Source organism: Globicephala melas, chromosome 12 (assembly GCF_963455315.2).
Source record: "Globicephala melas chromosome 12, mGloMel1.2, whole genome shotgun sequence".
Classification (NCBI taxonomy): Eukaryota; Metazoa; Chordata; class Mammalia; order Artiodactyla; family Delphinidae; genus Globicephala; species Globicephala melas.
Genome location: NC_083325.1, coordinates 54513582 through 54535154, shown reverse-complemented (window position 1 = coordinate 54535154; position 21573 = coordinate 54513582). Strand labels below are relative to the sequence as shown.

The 21573-nt window shown below is 42.9% G+C and overlaps 1 protein-coding gene across 1 annotated transcript in view; it reads left to right on the top strand.

Annotated features, from left to right (window-relative positions):
• Positions 1-21573, top strand: part of SLC3A1 (solute carrier family 3 member 1) — a 37313-nt gene that overhangs the window by 4115 nt on the left and 11625 nt on the right. Inside the window, exons 2-7 of the mRNA XM_060309392.1 lie at positions 879-1340; positions 4113-4292; positions 4430-4584; positions 7184-7309; positions 18502-18621; positions 20546-20670. Coding sequence (XP_060165375.1) covers positions 911-1340; positions 4113-4292; positions 4430-4584; positions 7184-7309; positions 18502-18621; positions 20546-20670 — 1136 coding nt within the window. The 5' untranslated portion in view covers positions 879-910. The remainder of the gene's footprint in view (positions 1-878; positions 1341-4112; positions 4293-4429; positions 4585-7183; positions 7310-18501; positions 18622-20545; positions 20671-21573) is intronic.

Below are 21573 nucleotides of genomic sequence, written 5' to 3'. Positions count from 1 at the left end.
CCTGCCTCCAAATCCTCTTCCTCTTGCATTTATAGGAGAAGAGACCTTCAAAACAAAAAATAAAAAGCCTGTTTCCCCTTGCAAAATTTGGTGTTTGTTTCTTTTTCTCAGAGCTAGCTAAAAAGAAAAAAGAAATGTAAGCTATTTTTTTATTGTGGTAAAATATACATAATATAAAATTTACCACTTTAAGAATCTGTAAGTGTACAATTCAGTGGCATTAAGTACATTTACATTGGTGTGCAGCCACCTCCAGAACTTTTCATCAGCCGAAATGGAAACTTTATATCCATTAGACAAAAACTTCCCATTACCCCCCTCCTTCCAACTCCTGGTAACTACAGTTCTGCTCTGGTCTCTATGAATTTGTCTAAGTACTTCATATAAGTGGACTCAGACCATATCTATCCTTTTGTGTCTGGCTTCCTTCACTTAGCATAATGTCTTCAAGGTTCATCCATGTTGTAGCACATGGTCAGAATTTCATTCCTTTTTAAGGCATGTGTCACATTTTGTTTGTCCATTCATCCATTGATAGACACTTGGCTTGTTTCCACCTTTTGACTGTTGTGAATAATGCTGCTTTGAACATCTGTGTACTCAATCAAGTAACACCTTAAATTGCAATGGAACCCTGTGTCCTCTTCCCATTTGCCCTCCTCTATGCCCAGGTCCCAGTCCAGAAATGAATCCCTCAGTGTAGTGACTATAGTTTCATCAGCCTCACAGGTGTAAAGAGAATTTTTTAAAACTCCCTTTACCTTTACCCTTTCTTCCTTGGCTGGGCAAAGTCCAGCCAAGTTTATTCATAAACCACGAAAGCTCGTTAACACGACCAAGCAATTCAGCGAGTTCCCTTCCCACCTTTGTTACTGCAGGAAGGCACTCCGCAGGGATAAGATTGTGAAACATGGCTGAGGATAAAGGCAAGAGAGATTCCATTGGAATGAGTATGAAGGGAGGCCGGACAAACAACGGGTTTGTACAAAATGAAGACATCCTGGAGACGGACCCGGACCCAGGCAGCCCAGAGGACAGCCCACAGCACAATGCCGTGGACATCTTTGGCCCTGCGGAGCCCGACTTGAAGGATGTCCGGCCCTACGCGGGGATGCCCAAGGAGGTGCTGTTCCGGTTCTCGGGCCAGGCCCGCTACCGGGTGCCCCGGGAGATCCTCTTCTGGCTCACCGTGGCTTCTGTGCTCGTGCTCACTGGGGCCACCATAGGCATCATTGCCATCTCTCCGAAGTGCCTGGACTGGTGGCAGGCGGGGCCCATGTACCGGATCTACCCGAGGTCTTTCAAGGACAGCGACAAGGATGGGAACGGAGATCTAAAAGGTGCGTGCCTTGAGAGTTTGGGGCGTGTCCGAGATGAGGTTGTAGAGGCCTCTTTCAGTTCTTGAAGGGCATTATGCCTGGGTTGTGCGGTAAGCACATTCCATCCAGTATGACTGGTCACGCCACGTTTCTCCTTGTTGATGATGTTTAAAAGCCCCTCAGCAGAGCCCAACAGTTCTTCCCATATGATGAAAGGTTACTTGCTGGAGCCCTTTGAGCCCCCAAAGAGCTGTTTAGTTTATTGCCTGCTAGGAACCTTTGCGTAGTTGGTCATCCATTCTAACTTCCTACGTGGGCAAGTTTCCTCTTGAAATGTGTCCTGCTTCTGTGCACTTTAGAGGTGGTTGTCTCAGAGTGACTGTTTAGCATTCCTTTTCCAGCGTGCACAGTGGCTGGTTTGGCAGTCTGGTGGAGAGTTTCTGATTGGTGAACAAAGCATAAATAATATTTTAGAAAAAGATTAAGTGATGTCTTTAAAATGTGTAGGCTGAGTCTCTAAAGCTTAAATTCTGAGAAATGAAGGAAAGAAGAAAAGGCACAGAGTGGGTTGGTCATTACTTGAATTAAGGATTATTTAAAAACAATATCCATATTAATAAAAAAAGTTAAAAAAATTTAAAGTTATGCTAATAATTTCCTAGTGTGTTATGTGTGGAATGTCCTAATTATTTATTGTGTAAACAAGGACACAAACCATACACAGGAACTGTCCCAGGCAGATTGGATTGGTTGATATGGTCACCCTAGTTAAGGGCAACAATAAGGAACAAATAAACTAATAAGGTAATTTTTGATAATGATATTTGGCTTGAAGAAGACAAAACAGAATGATTTAATAGAGTATGGGAAGTGGAAATGAGCTTAATCAAACTTTAAAATGTTATAAATACACTCTTGAAATCTCCAACTTTCCTGATAACTAATAAAAGGCTTTTCTTTTTCACACTCATATAATTTTTCTCTTTTTAAAGTCATCCTGCATCTTAGCTAATTGAACTATTTTCTGTCCTTCAAGATGCAGTTCAAACCCGCTTCCTTCATTAATCTGTATTTAACCTCCCGATCAGTGGGTGCGCTCCCCTCCCCAGAGCTCTTGTGGTGCTTTGCAGGAGCAGCACCTCTGATACTGCCTTGTAAGTGTCTGGGTGAGTTTCCTTCCAACCCCCAGCCCCCAGCATGGTCCTAGCACCTGCTTCTTACAAAGGAAATGCTTTGCAAAGTGATGTTTTGATGGAATAGAGCCCAAAACCCTAAACCCAAAAATATACTCCCCACTTCCTGGCCCTCCCTCTGTAATCTCTATCTAAATTCTCCTGCAAAGGGCAACTTCTAATCACCTCTCACATTTGCCATTTCCAGTAACTTTTCCTTGAAGGACTGGCTGCTTCCTATAATTAATAGGTATTTTTCCTTGAGGTTGAGGGGTTTTTTTGGGTTTTTTTGAGGGGGTTTTGTTGTTATTACTTGAAGAAAATGTTCCAGGTTTCAGTTCAGTTTACTGCCTTCTGTCCCCTGGAATGTGGGCCTAGGAGATCCCTTGTTTACTTTGTGTCTGTTCAGCCTCTGTTTTTATCATCCTGTTCCTTTGTGCTCGTTTTTGATATAAATCAAAATTCTGACTTAAATCTGCCTTAAAATTCTTTTGTTGCCTTTTGACACTCTGTGTGGTCTGACAGCCACCCACATAGGGGAACTGAGGTACAATGAGGACAAAGATAAGCAGCCTGTTACAGGGGAAGAGCCCCAAGGCCAGGAGTCAGGGGACTTTGTGCTTTGGTCTCTGTGACCTCGGACAGGCTGATTGTAGGGAGCCACATAGAGTCCCACAGAAAGTTACTGGAGGCTGAATACTAAACTCAACTCTGGCTCTGCATTTAGGACTCTGAACTAGAAGCACCGCCCCCCACCCCCCCACCCCATGCCACTATCTGCTAATTATCCTACGAGGTCCCAAGTACAGTTTCATTCCCATATCTCTTCTCAGCCAACTCTAGAATTCTCTTCTGTATAAATTCTTGGCTTCAGCAATATCCAAAGGAAATAGAATGTGGATCACATAGGTAATTGTCAGTTTTCTAGAAGCCACATTAAAAAAGCAAAAAGAAACGAGTGAAATTAATTTTAATAATATACTTTGTATACTCCAACACATCCACTGTATCACTTCAACATATAATCAATATAAAAATATAAATGAGCTATTTTACATTCTTTCTCTTCATACTGAGTCTTCAAAGTCCAGCGTGTGTTTTTTTTTTTCTTTTTTTTTTCAGCGTGTGTTTTACATTTACAGCATATCTCAATTCAAACTAGTCACACTGCCAGTGCTTGATAGCCACATGGCAAGTGGCTACACACTGGACAGTGCAGCACAGACCACTTGACCATGAGGGGCCATGTATTATTCTTCTTCGTACCTTGGCACTTAGCCCAGCATCTGGCTTGGATTAGGTGCTCAAAAACCATGTGTAGAATAAATTAACAATAGTGTAGTCTTGGTTTTAAGTATAAAATATGAACAAGCCACAGACAGATTTTTTTAAATGTTATGCATCGATGTTAAAGGTCAAAGGTTATTGCTAGAAGATTAATTTGCTGTTGTTGGTAGAACTAGACCTTGCTATTTGAATTTCACCCATATTCAACAAATTCTAAATATTTCTGTCTCAATATAAATATTTCCACCTTAGACCTATTCCTTTTATTTTTAATCCTTCAACTAAAAAAACCAAAACTTTATTTATTTTTCATGGCTTTGACTTTTTCATTCAGGTATTCAAGATAAGCTAGATTACATCACAACTTTAAATATAAAAACTCTTTGGATTACTTCATTTTATAAATCATCCCTTAAAGATTTCCGACATGGTGTTGAAGATTTCCGAGAAATCGATCCCATTTTCGGAACAATGAAAAATTTTGAGAATCTGGTTGCAGCCATACATGATAAAGGTAAATTAATGGAAGGTGGGTGGGATGGGTTAAGAAAAGCATTTCTCCAAATGCTTAACTTAAAGCATTTTTTCCTTCACTGTTACATTATTCTAATATAATCTTGTCCTAACATTTGAAATGTTTTCATTCATTAGGTTTAAAATTAATCATCGATTTCATACCAAACCACACCAGTGATAAACATGCTTGGTTTCAATGGAGTCGGAACCGGACAGGGAAATATACTGATTATTATATCTGGCATGACTGTACCCGTGCAAATGGCAAAACCATACCGCCCAACAACTGGGTGAGTACCGATGTGCTTGATTAACAGAGGGAAAATGGGCAGCTCTTTAGTGATTAAACTGGTTATTTACAAAGCCCCGTTAAAAGAAAAAAAAATGATGGGTATAGTTTATGGGAAGGGGAACAAGTTTCGCAAAGAAATAGAAATAAAGTCCCAAGCCTCCTAATCATTTGATTTTGGATCTGGAGTTTTCATTTTATTGTAGAGCTGATGTATTTCAGCAAATTAAAACCTATGCTCTCTATTAATGTCTTCTTCCTTTACTTCCCACTCTGTCCAGCTTAAACTCCATGTCCTATTTGTTCAGTAACTGTCTTGCTACTCTTCAGACCCCTTTGCCTTTCTGGCTTTTTGACTCCACTGTCGAACAAAACACTAGCCATAAATAAACCCAACCATCCATTTTCTCTTTACCTGAACCTCGGTGTCTAAGCCTCTGGACACACTCATTGTCCCCACCTGAACTGATCCAGCCATTCGTTTGGGGGAAGTTTACTAAATCCAGCTGATCAACATACCCTCCCGCCTCTTGCCTTCTCCCCATCTTATCACTCTCGGCAGCAAACTCTACTTTAAAGAAAGAACAGAAGCCATCACACCTGCCCCCATTCCCACCCTCTTCCTAGTCACTTCTTTTGCAGCTGAGACCATGTCTCTCCTGTCTGGGGTTACCAGACTTACAAATGAAAATTCAGGAAGCCCAGTGAAATCTGAGCTTTAGATAAACAGTGCATAATTTTTTAGTGTAACATATTGCATGGGACATACTTACACTAAAACAGTATTTGTTGTTTATCTGAAATTCAGATTTAATTGGGTGTCTTATATTTTATCTGGCAACTCTACTCTTGTCCCAGGACAGTCCCTCTGTCCACTCTAGCTCACCTTCTCTCCTGCTTTCTGCGGAGCCTTTTCCTCTGGATCGTCTGTCCCCCCTCCAGGGCCTCCTTCTTGACCTCCATAAACATTTAAAGAGGCTGACTCCTGGGCATCAACTTTTAGATGACCCAAGGGCACTCAAAGGACACGTGTCAAAGCCGACTGTGTGATCTTCTCCTCCAACCTCCCGTATCCCAGGTTCCATGAATGGCACTAATGTGCAGCCTGGTGAACAGGCCTTTAGCAAGTCCTGGCACTTTCATCTCCCTAATTTTTCTTTTCCCTGATCCACCACCTTTGAAAGTGATGATGACATTAGCAAACATTTGCTAGATGCTTACTGTGTGCCAGGCTCTGTGCTAAGTGTTTTATATTCATTAATTTATTTAATTCACCCTACAATCTTATGAGTTAGGCTTTAATTCCTATTTTGCAGATGAATAGACCAAGGCAGAGAAATGTTAAGCGCATTGCCCTGGTTCACAACTAATACATGAAAGGGCTGTGGACTGGATCTAGTCTAATTTTTACCGAGTGAACATAAATTGGTCTTAATTTTACATTTCTCTAATTGCTAATGATTATTATCTAATTACACTGAGGTCTTAATTTTACATTTCTCTAATTGCTAATGATTATTTATCTAATTACTCGTTATTAATGTAGTAGTTGCCTAATTACTAATGATGTTGAACACCTTTTCATCCATTTATTCACTTGAGCTTCCACTTCTGTGGAATGCCTGTTTAATGGTTTCTTTCCCCAGTTTTTTGTTGGATTGTTTGTCCCTTTGAAATAGATTTGTGGAGTTTTTTTTTTTTTTGTATTTTATATACTGATCTTTCTGTATACTGATATATACCGTAAAAATCTTATCCTGGTTTGTATCCAGGTGGGCCATGAGGTGATCTGGCGAGAGTATGTTTCCTCAAAAGGCATCAGCTACTACTTAGCTTGGGCCAGTTGTTGCCATGGAAATGTGGACCCAGTGTGACTAGGTCTTCCAACTAAAAAGAAAATATTATGCAAAATCCCTCAGTTTGTAAATGCTGTCCAGATGTTCTCTTTAGTGTGAAATGAACAAATGGCTCAAGACAGAGCCCTGAGGAACCCTCACACAAGTTCCTCCTTCTGGAAATGCCACGGACATGAGCATTTCTAGAAGGAGGAAAGCCACACCCATGTCAGACGTAGCTGGGAACCAACACCTGAAGTTGCTAGATTTCTTTTATTCCCGAGGACTAGTAGAGTTTTAATTTGAATGATTCTAATACTTTTCTAAGGATACAGTTTAAACACTTGCTCTCTCTGGATTCAAGCTCCAAGACCAATACAATATGTCTTTCTCCCAAATTGGCCACCATTTGCTTTTCTTCACAAACAGGATTCCAGAGCCTGGATAGAAGATTCAAGGAAATATATTAGAAATGTCTGCTCCTTAAGCTGGCCTTTGTCCTGCCTTTGAGAGCATTGGTTTCATGTTGTGGTTGTTGGGAACAGCTTCTACTGTACAAACACATCACAACCACACTTGTGGGGCATTAGGCCAGTGGATGGCATTTTTGGGAATTAATTTACCTAGCGCTCCCGCTAGAAAAAAATTCTGGGGATTTGTGCACTCAGTCCTCAAGGGGCCGGGATGGCAATGATCATTCCTTTGTGGGCGATACCATCATAGGAACCGTGCTAAGCAACTGATTTGCTATTTTCTGTTTGCTAGTTAAGTGTATATGGAAACTCCAGTTGGCACTTTGATGAAGTACGAAACCAATGCTATTTTCATCAGTTTACGAAAGAGCAACCTGATTTAAATTTCCGTAATCCTGATGTTCAAGAAGAAATAAAAGTGAGTATAGACACCCACACAAACTTCTCTGTTACATGGGTGCTTAAATGGTTATTCGATATACTTCATGTTAAAAAACGGTAACTATGTGGGCAAAATCAAGCAGTGCAATTCAGTTCCGGGATTAAGGTGTCTGAAGCAAATACAGACTCTTAGATATGTCAGTGGCTCCTTCCTTCCTCTAACCCAAATAATCGAAGTGGGAGGGAGGCAGAAACGCCTGTTGCCTTAGCTCTGAGGTGCTCATCTGCCTGTGACAATGACCTGGTGCGGTGAGGCGGGGCCAGAACAGGGGCTCGGGGGGTCCAGCTCCTGTGTCCGGACCCAGCCCACCACTGGCTGCAGGGGGCTTCTGGGCGAGTTATTTGGCTTTTGCGTGTCTTGGATCCCTCATCCATGAAACAGGATTGATTGCAGTCTTTGTCTCAGAGAACTTTTAGGAACATTAGATGAGATAACCCATGCAAAACACTTCTGTATTCACTCAGTAAATATCAACTTATTGTCTGCTCCATGCCAGGTCCTGTTCTAAGCAATGGGAATGAAGCAGGGCATCAAAGCCCTGCCCTCAAGGAATTCCCAGTATCCTGAGGGGAAGGCAGACAATTAACAACTAAATATATAACATGTCAGGTGGTGATGAAGGCTTAGGGTAAAGAGCCTCGGAGTGCCAGGGAGAAGTTGGCTCAGAGACACCACTATATTGAGGTCCCATTTGCACAAAAACCTGACATTTGAAAGGGAGTCATGTGAACATCTGGGGGAAGAGAATTTCAGGCAGAGAGAAGAGCAAATGCAAAATTCTTTGGGGGAGACTGAGCTCCACATGTTTTAGAAACGGTCTGGGGGCCGGTGTGCAGGGCTGCCAGATACAGCAAGTAAAATTACAGGACACTCAGTTAAATTTTAATTTCAGTTAAACAGAGAAGTACCATATTGGAGACATTCTTCTACTAAAAAATTATTCACTGTTTATCTGAAATGAAGGCTTAACTGGTTGTTCTGTATTTTATCTGGCAACCCCATCAATGCACTGCAGTGAAATGAGGGAGAGAGTAAGGGAACTGGGGTGCAAAAACGAGGGTGGGAGCTGATGCCGCGGGGCAGTGGTTGCTGCTGTAAGGGACGCGTGCTGAGTTAGAGACAGGACGGGAGAGCTCCCTCAGCGCCCAGGTGAGAGCTGATGGGGCTCACACCTGTGTGGTGGCAGTTCCAGCAGCACGTGGCACATAATTCACAATAAACATTAGCCATATTGTTGTTTCCATTATTGCTGCTGCTTCAGCTCTGATGGGCAAGAATTTAGGTTAGTGGGGTAGTGCTCTGAGGTAGGTCAGGAGGAGACCCAAACAGAACGGGACAGGTAGCCGTGGGTCCCTTTCTACAGTTCACCACATCAGCCAAATAGAGAGGATGCAGGCTGCCAAGTTGGAGTCACTGACAACACCTGCACCCCTTAGTCTGTTCTTGTTTTGTTTTTAAATAACAGCTTTATTGAGGTGTAATTCACATACCATAAAATTCACACCTTTCAAGTGTATAAGTCAGGGGTTTTAGTACATTCACAGAGTAATGCAAGTATCACTACTGATTGCAGAACATTTCCATCACCTCCAGAAGAAACCCCATACCCACTCGAAGTCACTCCCATGTCCCCTCATTGTCTCCCCCTGGGCCCTGGCAACCACTAAGCTACTTTCTGCCTCAAGGGATATGCTGTTCTGGACATTTCACATAAATCGAATCATACAGTACCTATCTAAATGTCTATGATTTGTATCTATATTTATAATTTGTATTTAACTATTTGAGAAACTGTTTTCCAAAGCAGCTGGACCATTTTACATTTTTACTAGCAGTATATGAAGTTTCCAATTTCTCTGCATCCCCATCAACACTTGTTATTGTCTGTATCTTTGATTACAGTCATCCTGGTAGGTGCGAAGTGGTATTTCACTGTGGTTTGGATTTGTGTTTCCCTGATGGCTAATGATGTTGAGCATCTTTTCATGTGATTATAGTTTGTTTGTATATTTTCTTTGGAGAAATGTCCATTCACATCCTTTGTCCATTTAAAATTGTGTTATTTGTCTTTTTTGCCAAGTTGTAAGAGTTCTTTATGTATTCTGGATATGTGATTTGCAGTTAATTTTCTTCCTTTCTGTAGGTTGTCCTTTTACTTTCTTGATGGTGCCCTTTGAAGCACAAGGGTTTTTAACTGTTATGATGTCCAACTTATGTTTTTTTCTTTTCTTGCTTATGCTTTTAGTGTCACATTTAAGAACCATTGCCTAACCCAAGGTCATGAAGATTTAACTCATGTTTTCCTTAGAAGAGTTTTGTAGTTTTAGCTTTTACACTTAGGTCTCTGGTCCAGTTTTTGTTCATTTTTGTATATGGTGATAGGGAGTCTAACTTCATTCTTTTCCATGTAGCTATCCAGTTATCCCGGCAGCATGTGTTTACAAAAGATTATTCTCTCATCATCGAACTATCTTAGAACCCTTTTGAAAATCAATTGATCATAAATGTCGGGGTTTATTTCTACACTGTCAGTTCTGTTCCATCAATCTATGTGTCTGTCCTTATGCCAGTACTGTCTGGATTACTATAGTTGTATAGTAAGTTTTGAAATTGGGAAGTGTGAACTCTACAACTTTGTTCTTCGTTTTAAGACTGTTTGGCTATTCTGGGTTCTTTGCATTTCCCTATGAATTTTATTATTTGTTTGTCAATTTCTGCAAATAAGCCTGCTGGGATTGTGTTGAATCTATGGATCAGTTTGGGGGAGTATTGCCGTCTTAACAATATTAAGTCTTCTGATCCACGGACGCAGGATGTCTTTCCACTTACTTAAGGTCTCCTTTAATTTCTTTCAACAATGTTTTCAGTGTACGAGTCCTGCACTCCCTTTGTTAAATATATTCCTATAGACGCCTTAGTTCTAAGACTATTTTTACTATATATGTTTTCCAGAATTTAGATGAATTGCTTTGCGACCTCAAGGAGTAGGCACCTTGTCAAGGCAGCCTTGTCTCAGTTGGGATAGGGGAGGTGGACATGGTCAGCCAGCTAACTAGGGGTTAGTTTTTGTTTTTGTTTTTTTTTGTTTTTTTTTTGCGGTACGTGGGCCTCTCTCACTGTTGTGGCCCCTCCCGCCGCGGAGCGCAGGATCCAGACGCGCAGGCTCAGCGGCCATGGCTCACGGGCCCAGCCACTCCGCGGCATGTGGGATCCTCCCGGACCGGGGCACGAACCCGTGTCCCCTGCATCGGCAGGCGGACTCTCAACCACTGCGCCACCAGGGAAGCCCCAGGGGGTTAGTTTTAAACTTCTCTGTTGGAGTGTGGACTCTCCTCTTCTCCATCACTGAAGATCATCTGCATACTCACACCCCCTCTTTGGGCCCCTACCACTCTTATTAGGCACCTACTTTGTGCTTTACCTGGATCATCTCATTTAATGCTCAGAAGAAGCCTAACTTAAGAGATTTTATGACCATTTTACCGAGAAGGAAACTGAGGCTTAGAGAGGTGACATCACCCACCTTGGGAGTGAGGGGACAGGATTCAAACCCAAGCACTGAGATTCTGGAGTCCACATTCTTAGCCACAACTCCACACCTGATTTGAGGCAAACTACTTGTCTCTGTGTGTTTCACTTTTCCTGCATAGTTTTTTAAAAATTAATTAATTAATTAATTTTTGGCTGTGTTGGGTCTTCACTCCTGCACGCAGGCTTTCTCTAGTTGCGGCGAGCGGGGGCTACTCTTTGTTGCGGTGTGCGGGCTTCACATTGCGGTGGCTTCTCTTGTTGCGGAGCACAGCTCTAGGTGCAGGGGCTTCAGTAGTTGTGGCTCGCTGGCTCTAGAGCACAGGCTCAGTAGTTGTGGCTCACGGGCTTAGTTGCTCCGCGGCATGTGGGATCTTCCCCGACCAGGGCTCGAACCCGTGTCCCCTGCATTGGCAGGCGGATTCTTAACCAGTGCGCCGCCAGGGAACTCCTCTGCATAGTTTTTGCGAGGAGGTTTTCAATTGGAAATTCATAAATGGGAATGTAAACCAGTTGTTTTATCCGGCAGCGGATTTCTCCAGGCTCGTTGTAGCTATGTTGGTGGCTTGTCTGGAGATGTGTAGACAAGTGTGATAAATTCTGCCAAAATGTGCCAGCAATACATAAATCCTTTCTTGGCTAACCCAGCTGTTCCCTTGCAGGCATCCAGGTAGTGGAGCACGTGAATAGGAGTCTTATTTACTGAACCTGCAGGATGAAATCCCTCTTGAGATGAATCATTATTGCCTCTGGTTGAGAGGTTAGACATTTCTGTAAGGCTGGTTTAGAAGACTTCTTATTAGAAGTAAATGAGAAAGGCTGAAAGCTGTAAGGGAAAGTTCTTTGCTCATGGAAAGGGACCTTTCACATGAAGGGGCTTCTGATACCCTCCTTCCCCCCAGCAGCACTTATCTCTGCAGCAGAGTTAAGCAGGTTAATAATTTGCAACGCTGAGAGTCTGTGGTGGGGAGGCATTTGGAATGAGCCCTGCTTGCAGACCAGCTTGTACTCAGAGTCTGAGCCTTCTTCTGCTGGGCTCCCATCCGATTTCAGCTTATCTGCACAGTGGGAGGCTGGCAGGGCAGCACGGAGCACCCTTCTCTCCTCTTAGTCCTCCCCCCTCCCCCTGCCTTGCACTGGCCGTTTGGGACTTGGCTCTGCTCCGAACCTCTCGGGGCTAGAGCATTTTCAGCTGGAGAAGTCAGGAGGTTTCCTCAGAGGAGGTGGGAGCTTATATTTGTCTAGCTTTTTTTTTTTTTTTTTTTGTGGTACGAGGGCCTCTCATTGTTGTGGCCTCTCCCGTTGCGGGACTCCGGACGCACAGGCTCAGCGGCCATGGCTCACGGGCCCAGCCGCTCCGTGGCATGTGGGATCTTCCCGGACCGGGACATGAACCCGTGTCCCCTGCATTGGCAGGTGGACTCTCAACCACTGTGCCACCAGGGAAACCCCTGTCTAGCATTTTATACTTTTCCGATCACTTTGGTTTTTACTTGCCCTCCAAATCCCTTACTTGACAAATGAGGAAACCGAGGCCCAGAGAGGTGAAGTGACCAGTGGATGAGCTGTAGAGCAGGGAAGAGACTCCGATGGCCTGGCCCCATGTCTGGGGCTCAGTGTGACCCTGAAACCACCACATGGGAAGGCTGAGCCCTGGTGTAGGGGAGTAGTATGTTCATGGCAGCTGGGCACTGGGAACCAAGATGCCCTCCTGGCCTAAGATGGAATCAGAGCATAAATGTTGGCTCTGCTCTGCCCCTATTAAGCATGGTATTGCTGGAGAGAAGCAGCTCAATTCAAAACAAAATTTACTCATTACCTTCTTTATAAACCAGCTCTGTGCTTGATGCTAATCACTGCATGTTCTGTATGCCATGCACTTCATTCTAAATCATTCCCTCATTTAACAGTATGTGTTGTGTATTGGCCATTCGCCAGGGTATGATGCTTGATAATATGGGCCCATGTTGTGGCCATCACAGGCTATAATATTATATTATATTCTGGAGGGGGAGGTAGACAAAAAGGAAATTACAATAAAGTGTGCTAAGTGGTCATGACAGTGGGAAGTAGGAGAATGCAGGGCAGGCACCTAACCTGGACACAGAGTGGGAGAGACTAGGGTACGCTTTACAGAGGAAGCAGTGTTACCTAGAGGATGAGTAAGAATGAGCCAAGAGAAGAGACACAGGTGGGAGCGTTCCCCGCAGAGAGGAAGCAGGGTCACGGCACAGTGAAGGTGCTGGGAGTTGTCCAATATGGAGACATGTTGTCCGGAGGTGGGGGTGGGGTGACAGGACGAGATGAGAGAGGAGGGTAGGAACCAGGTCATAAGCGGCATTGGAGGCCACGGTAGCATTTGGGTTTAAAAGGTCTTGGGCAGGGAAATAATTTTTGATTTGCATTTGGAAAAATCAATCTGGTTGTGGAGAAGGGGCTTGAGTAAGGCAGGTTCGAAGGTGGAGGGACCAGGGAGGTGGATGGTACAGTGACCAGGAAAGAATGGTGGGGGCTTTGGGCCAGTGAGGGTGGTGGGGTTGCAGAGGCATCATCAGGCCTTAGAGAGGAGTCCAGTATGACTCCCAGGTTTCAGATTTGAATGCTGGCTGGGTGGTGGGACTGCTTCCTGGGATGGGAGACATGGGAAGAGCAGGGGTGGCGGGGGGTGGTCTCAGTCATGCAGAGTTTGAGCTCTCTGAGAGACATCCAAGTGCTCAGTGGATAGCTGGATATAATGACATGGAACTCAGGGGAAGGTGTGGTCTGGAGATAAGACTTTGGGATTTGTTGACACGTGGACAATGCCCACAGAGGTCAGGTAGGTAATATCAGTGAGAGAACTGGGCCAGCTGAGGTGAACAAGGGGGCCAGTTGTCACTTAGCTCGTAGGGGTTGTTGTCATGTGGAAATGAGGGCCAGCTGTAGCAGGTCCTGCAACTAAAAAAAGTAAAAGTAAAGGAAGGCCACATAACAAGTGGATAAGGTGCCACACAGGGTTCCAATTCTGACGCACCACTTATTGCCGTGTGACCTCGATCAGGGCACATCATCTCCTTGTGCCTCAATTCCCCCGATGGTAAAATGGGAATAATAATGGTACATACTTTGTGGGGTTGTTTGGGGATTAAATGGTTTAACCTTTGTAAAGCACTTAGGACAGTGTGTTGCTTTTGTATAAGCATTAACACTTGTTAAATAATCAATAAATGATAGATAAGTGAGTCAATACTGTTGTGAAGCGAAATGAACAGAGGGTATAAGATGGAGCCCCAAGGAGTATTAATATTTAAAGGAGTGTTGAGCAGACAGAGGAGTAGCAAACCAGAAGCGGGGTGTCCTAGAGCCAAGGCGTATGAGTATTTCTAGACAACAAGGTTAGTCTGTGTTGTCAGACATGGCAGAGAGATCAGGTAATATAAAGACCAAAGCGTCAGTTGACTCTGGCAGCAGTACCCCTAATCCTCACAGAATTCCTGCAAGGCAGGTATTATTTTATTGATGAGGAAACCAAGGTTTTTGGAGGTTATGCAGATAAGCTAACTCATGCAGCTGGACAGTGGGGGAGATGGGATGGTACCCAGATGGGTCAGATTCTGGAGCCCATGATCTAGGTCCTGCTTCTGGAAGAGTTGACAAAGAATTTTACCCAGGTTTCTGGAGAGCAGTAGGGCTGGTTTACTTTCCTTGCTTATAAGCAGAGGATATGGTTTTCTCTCTGTCCTTCTGAAATAGCCTGTGCTTTCTCATTCCTTCTTGAGATGGATGACCTGGGATTTATGTCATTATCAAGAGGATGTCTTATATATCATCACATGTAAGAGCAGAGCTTTTCTCTGTTCCAAACCTGGCTTTTTGGGTAAATGGGTCCAGTAACTTCAGTCATCTCAAAAGGAAAGATTTGCCTCGAGGATTCGAGAATTTGGATATCAATACAGTAAGTCCCCTGCATACGAACGAGTTCCGTTCCGAGAGCGCGTTCATAAGTCCAATTTGTTTGTTAAGTCCAACAAAATTAGCTTAGGTACCCAACTAATACAATCAGCTATATAATACTGTACTGGAATAGATTTATAATACTTTTTACACAAATAATACATAAAAAACAAACACAAAAAATAAAGAAAACATTTTAAATCTTACAGTGCAGTACCTTGAAAAGTACAGCAGTACAGTACAACAGCTGGCATACAGAGGCTGGCGTGGAGTGAACAGGCAAGAAGAGTTACTGACTGGAAGAGGGAGAGGGGGTGGCAGATGGTAGAGCTGAAGCTGCAATTTCACTCACGCCTGATGTTGATGGCATTGGTTCTGGTTCCTTGCTGGATTCAGTTCTATCTACCCTCTTGAAAAAACGATCCAGTGATGTCTGGGTAGCAGCTCTCATCCTCTTCCCGTATCTCCAGAAAGGATACTGTACTACTGTACTCTATACAGTACTGTACAGTAAAGTACACAAAAGCACAACCACGTGTAGAGGAGGCATGCACGTGACAATGTATGCCAGACGCATGAACTAACTTACGTGATTGTACATGCGAACGCACATTCGCATCTTTGAAAGTTCGCAACTTGAAGGTTCATATGTAGGGGACTTGGTGTAATGCTGAACTGATTCCTTTTTCACTCAGAGCAGCAAGTTGTTTAAGGAGAAAAGAATGAAAATGTGCCTGGTGGAACAGGACTGTGTGATGTCATGGGAGTTAGTCAGAAATCGGGAACACAGTGTACTGTCCCCAGAGTCCTGTTGTCCCTACATGGGTCACCCAGACCTGGTGGAACCAGGCTCCTTGCCCATTTCCGCATCTGGCCCCTGGGGGAGCTTAATTGGCATAAAGAGAGGGTTAACCATTAAAATCTGGAGCTGTCTTTTTTCACCTGGTTGAGAATAAACAGCACGAAGCAAATCTTTTTCAAGAGCAAATTTTGGATTATCTGGGTGAAAACCTCAGCGTTTAAAATGACTCCCCAAAACAAGCATCCAACTTTTGCTGTTTTGTTTCACCAAACAATGATAACATCTCTTCTTGGACTACAGTGAACATCCCTGCCGGGGCCGTGTGCCTACGCTGGCGTGCACGTTCCTCATTCTTTAATGTTGGGTTAATAGTTAGCAATGCTGAGATCCCCAAAGTGAATGAGGACCCCATGAAGAAAATGAGTAGCTTTATTTTAGGAAATCAGTCATCAAAAGCTTAATGTTTACAGCAGCATGGTGTTTAATGTTTTCCCACATTTTTTTCAGAGGCTGCTTGGATGGATTACAGTTATTTGTGCCCCACCCCCACCTAGAGCCCCTTCCAGTGTTCCCGCTTGTAGAGAACAGCGCCACCTGGGGGTGGACCCGGTTTGCGTGGGATCTGAAGCTTGTAAGAATTGGGGGACTTTTTGAAATGAAAAAGAAAAAAAGAGTATAAAATTAGGTACAGAAGAATGAGTGCTCATTTAGAATGAAAAGCGAATGTGGGTAGGAGCCCATGCAGTGAAGGGTCCTGAAGCTTCAGCTTCGTTAGCTTCACGCTAATTGGGCCCTTAGAGCCCACTACAAATGAGGCAATTCTGCAGATCCTGTTCTACAAATGAGGCGCCTTCATATCTGGTGACTTCTCCAGTTGAATCTCTAACCAACTGCCTTCCCTTCCCGCCATCCTGCTGCGCTGACCTCCCTGGCAAATCCTGCTCTTTCACCCCCTTGTGTAAGCTTTGTGTAACCAAAGCTCCTTTCCTTCAAAGTTTCATCGTGTCTGTGATTTAAATATTTTTGCATTAATATTTGTCCAGCTAAGGATTCTAAAAAAATCCGTGAGACCTAGGACTGTGTTTATGTTGTGTTGTATTTTGCTCATGGTTCTAGTACCAAGGCTTATTAGCTAAGTGCCTGGTCCCTAGTTGGAACCCAAATACTTTTTGAATGAATGAATGAATTTGTGAAGAAGGATGCTAGATAAGAATAAATTTGTGGGTTTTGTGCCTCAAAGAAAAATTCCACTGGGTACGGCCAGCTTAAGGGTATTCGGGTCAACTGTGGTCAAGATGAGGATTGTCAGCAGCAGAGCCTGCTCTTAACATTTGAAAAATTTGTTCAAGCTTTGCCATTCAAAATCTCACCTTGAAGAGGCTGACATCAGCCTTGCGTTCAGCCTGTAGAAACCTTTGGGAGCCTTGGGACTTCCCTGGGGGTGCACTGGATAAGACTCTGCGCTCCCAATGCAGGGGGCTGGGTTCGATCCCTGGTCAGGGAACTAGATCCTACATGCATGCCGCAACTAAGAGTTCACATGCCACAACTAAGGAGCCTGTGAGCCACAACTAAGGAGCCCACCTGTGGCAACTAAGACCCAGTGCAACCAAACAAATAAATATTTTTTAAAAAAGAGAAACTTTTGGGAGCCTTGAACGGCAGCACTCCAGGCTCCATATGCACATGTAGATACAAGAAACATTGAATCAAGCAAGTGATTCTGGGAACAGTCCTTATTTGGGATCTATAGCTCTGTTCCCCTCACTAGGTGAGAATTGGCTTCTTCACTCCACTACTTTAAATTACAGGTGGTTCTGCTCTAATGTGATATACACATTCCTATAAAACCTTCCTTTCAGCAAGGATTGAGCTGAAAGGAGAGCAGGGGAGCCACTGTCCCTTTGCAGGAAGGTGGCTTTTGGTGGGTGCAGGAGTAGGCCCAGCTGGGAGGGGTTGGCATGCGAGGGGAGCTGAGACTAGGCCCTCTGCTTTTCAAGGTCACCTGGTCCTCCTAACCTCCCCAATACAGGCCAAGTCATCCTCTGCCTCCATGCTTGACTCATGCTGTACCCCAAACAGTCCAGAATGTTCTTCTAGAGTCACTTCCTGATCACATCCCACCAGCCAAGTTCAAGCTCTAGCTTTTCCTTGCTTGGCTGTGCCCACCCATATTAAATTTGATCTTCTCGGAGGTCCAATAGTCATGCAGAGTAATCTCCTCCCATGATTTTGAACCGTGTCCTGCCTTGTGTTAGGTAACCCTCTCATGTCTCACGTGTCCCCAACTACTCTGTAGATGCCTCGAAGCCAGGGAACATGCTGTACTTCTTTGGTGTCCCAACAGTATCACACCATGTTTGACTCATTCAGGCTTGATACCTCATTCTTTCATTCCACGACTGGTTCACTAAATAACAGTTGCTGGGTCAGTGGCAAGGGAAGCAGAAATAAAAGCTGCAGTTCTTTCCCTCCAGAATCTCCCAGTCTGGTGGAAGAGCCCTTCATGATTGGGCGCTTAATTGGTGATTTTCTCTGTTCGGAGTGACCTTGAAGGAACTGGGCACGGGGCAGATGAACTACGTTCCCAGTTTCTCCTGAGTCCCATCTTTCATTTTGAGTGGATTCTTTAAACTTTGGGAACATGCTCATAGCATCAATTACAAATGTAACATTCTGAATTCAAATATGAGAGAAGAACGGGAGCCCATAAATGCAGTTATTCAAAGTTCATTATGCTCAGACACTGTGGTGCTAAATAGGTAAGAATACGAGTGCTGTGCTTGTTTTATATGTGGAGGTGACTGTTTTATGATGGAAGTCATTAACAGACAAGGCCTTTATTAAACCTTATGACAACAATGTGTGGTTAACGTAACCAAGTGTTTCACTTCTTCATGTTTAGGAAATTATACAGTTTTGGCTCTCAAAGGGTGTCGATGGCTTTAGCTTCGATGCTGTTCAATTTCTTCTAGAAGCAAAGCATCTGAGAGACGAGGCCCAAGTGAATAAGAACCAAATCCCGGTAAAGTTTTAAACATATACGTATATATGTTTTAAAAATATATTTTTAAACAAACATATATTTATATATTTAAAAATGTTATATATGTATATTTTTTTCTGAAAATGTCATCAGAGTGTTGTCTTTTTTAGCCTGAGACACCACTTACCAGAGGGAAGTGTTTTGAATCATTTTCTTTAGAAAATACAGAGGAGTTTCAAATGCATGTGACCAGATATTTCCTTCCACTGCTTCCTCCTGAGTGATCCCTATAGGAGTCCCTCGAAGACGAGGTTTCTGGAGGGCATGGACAGTGTGGACTCCACCGAAGGCCATAACTTACTCACTGTGATTTTGTCAATCACTCAAGCTCAGGGGAGGCGGCCTAAATTCCCCAAGTGCTTTTGTAGTCATTAAAGGACACACAGGTAGAAGGGAAGGGAACTAACACTTGCTGAGTGTCAGTTGTATGCTATTTGTTGTATCCATTTAACTCTCTCAACATCTTGTGAGGTTTTATGATCCCCATTTAGCAAATCTTAGAGAAATTAATTTATCAGGGTGACAGAGGTGATAAACAGAATTCCACCCAAGCCTGCTGCAGAATTTGGGCTCTTTGTGCTTCCACACCAGTGGTTCTCAACCTTCCTCCCATGTCACACGTGAGAGAGTAATAATCCCATGCCCCCCTCACTCCTCTAGTTGACCACCATTCTACAGTCTCTCTGTTTTCAATGGGCAAGTAGACAGTAGTCCTAAAATGCATTCCAAAATAACGGATTTGTACATTTACACAATGAAATGTCAAAATAAATGAATTATAGTGACACAGCAATATGGGTCAATCTTAGTGATATAACGTGCAGCAAAAAAATCTAAAATTATTATATATAGCATGATGCCCTTTTTAGAAAGTAAAATTAAATTCATATGGTCACCAGCTTGATAGTCCTGAGTAACAAAGGGAAGCTGGCCATGCATGGGCTAATTATGAGACCATGTCATGAACCAAAGTTTATGATTAAGCTTTTTTTTTCTTTTGTTGCACATGATTTCCAGTAGAAAGGAAAAATGAAGGGGAAAAATGGTTGTGTATTAGCCAGTTGTCCCAAAGATAAGCACTTATCCTTGGAGGAGAAGAAATCTCAAAATAACCTTGCTAATTATAATAAGATGTCCTAAGACAGGCATATGTTTCCAGTCAAGACAAATGATCAGAACAATGGGTTTTGTGTGCTACCCAAGAAAAACTTAAATAACATGTAATTTCCGGAAGACATCTAAGATTTCAAAAAACTTCCCTTGATCTAGCAAGGGAAAATCACTTATAAAAAAGGGGTCCACTGAATGGATAGCAACTCATGGACTCTCTAGCCTGTCCACGTCCTAACCCAGGACTTACAAACTGAGCCTGTATTAGACATAATCTTTTACTTTGATTCCAGAAGATTACTGTAACCCTAGGAAGGCAGAGAATGAGTATCACAAAAAATTACTAAAACCCTGGAAATGTATAACGGTAAGAATAAAGGACAGAAATGGTAAAGAAACAAATTTAAATGCATGATATTAATAGTTTTGTCAGCAGATAATGTAATAATACACTCTATAATTTGTTTTGTTTGCCTTTAAAAATGTCTGGTGTATTTGGGACAATAAAATGTTTAGGAGGATTTTATTAAATACATTTGTAATCAGTGTTTAGGTGTTTAGTAAAATTTAACTTGTTTACTAGATTTTAGTTAATATTTTATACACAAAATGAAACACTAATAGTTTCTAATGTTCTTTTCCATCCACAAATTCCCTTGAGCAGCATAAGTCCTAGGACCATCTTTGAGCATGTGTGTCTCAGCTTGAGCCCTTTGAAGAGACAGTCCGTATTCACATGAGGCCAGCTATGGGCATTTGACATGATGGTAACCATGCTGTCCTGTTTTCAAAGGACACAGTCACTCACTACTCGGAGCTGTACCATGACTTCACCACCACACAGGTGGGAATGCACGACATTGTCCGCAGCTTCCGGCAGACAATGGACCAGTACAGCAGGGAGCCTGGGAGATACAGGTAACCACGGGCGCAGTGTGTGATCTGCACTTTATCCCTCATAACCAAGCATTCTTAAGAGATAGTTATAATTTAATAAACCACATAATTACAATGTATCATAACTCAGTTATGCTAGGGCCTGGTATAGTCTCTCACGTTCCTTAACTTTGCTGATTTTGTTTCCTCTTTTGTAAAATGAAGCAAATCCCACAGTACTTATTCACAGGAATTTTGTGAAGATTAATTAAAAGATAATATCCAAAGGTTAGTCATTAACCATTACTATTTTTTATCATTATTTGACCTGTTAGCATGCAAATGTTCCAACTAAACTGTTAGCTGTTAGGTTAGTTAACATGTCTCAGTTTTCTCAACAATGAAAAAGTGATGATGACACCCCCATAAGGTTGTTGTGAGATTACATGAGATAATGTCTGTGAAGCACTTAAAACAATGCCTGGCACATAATAAACACTCAATGAATTTAACTCTTATTGTGTTTATATAGATTACCCAATAGAATCAGTGGAAAAGGAGTTCAAGAAATTTCTTCTCCTTAAAGTAGGTCCTCTGATCACTATTCCCACTTTACAGATGAGGAGACTGAGACTCTGAGCATGCAGGTAATGGTCACATAGGTAGTGGCCGCAGAGATGGGACTGGAACTGAAACACGCGCGCTCCAGATACTATGTAACTTATCCGTTAATGTAATGTCTCAAACAGCTAAAACCAGCATTGATGTGGGTCATTTCAGGCTAATATGTCTTCCCTGAAGAGTGTTTGGTTTTCAACAACTGAGAGTGCACCCCAATAATAAAGTGAGACTTTATAGGGATTCCAATACAAGGGGAATTTGGGGGAACCCCTCTTACCTTATATGCAGACATATACTGTACATTCTAAGTGGAGTGATGAGAAT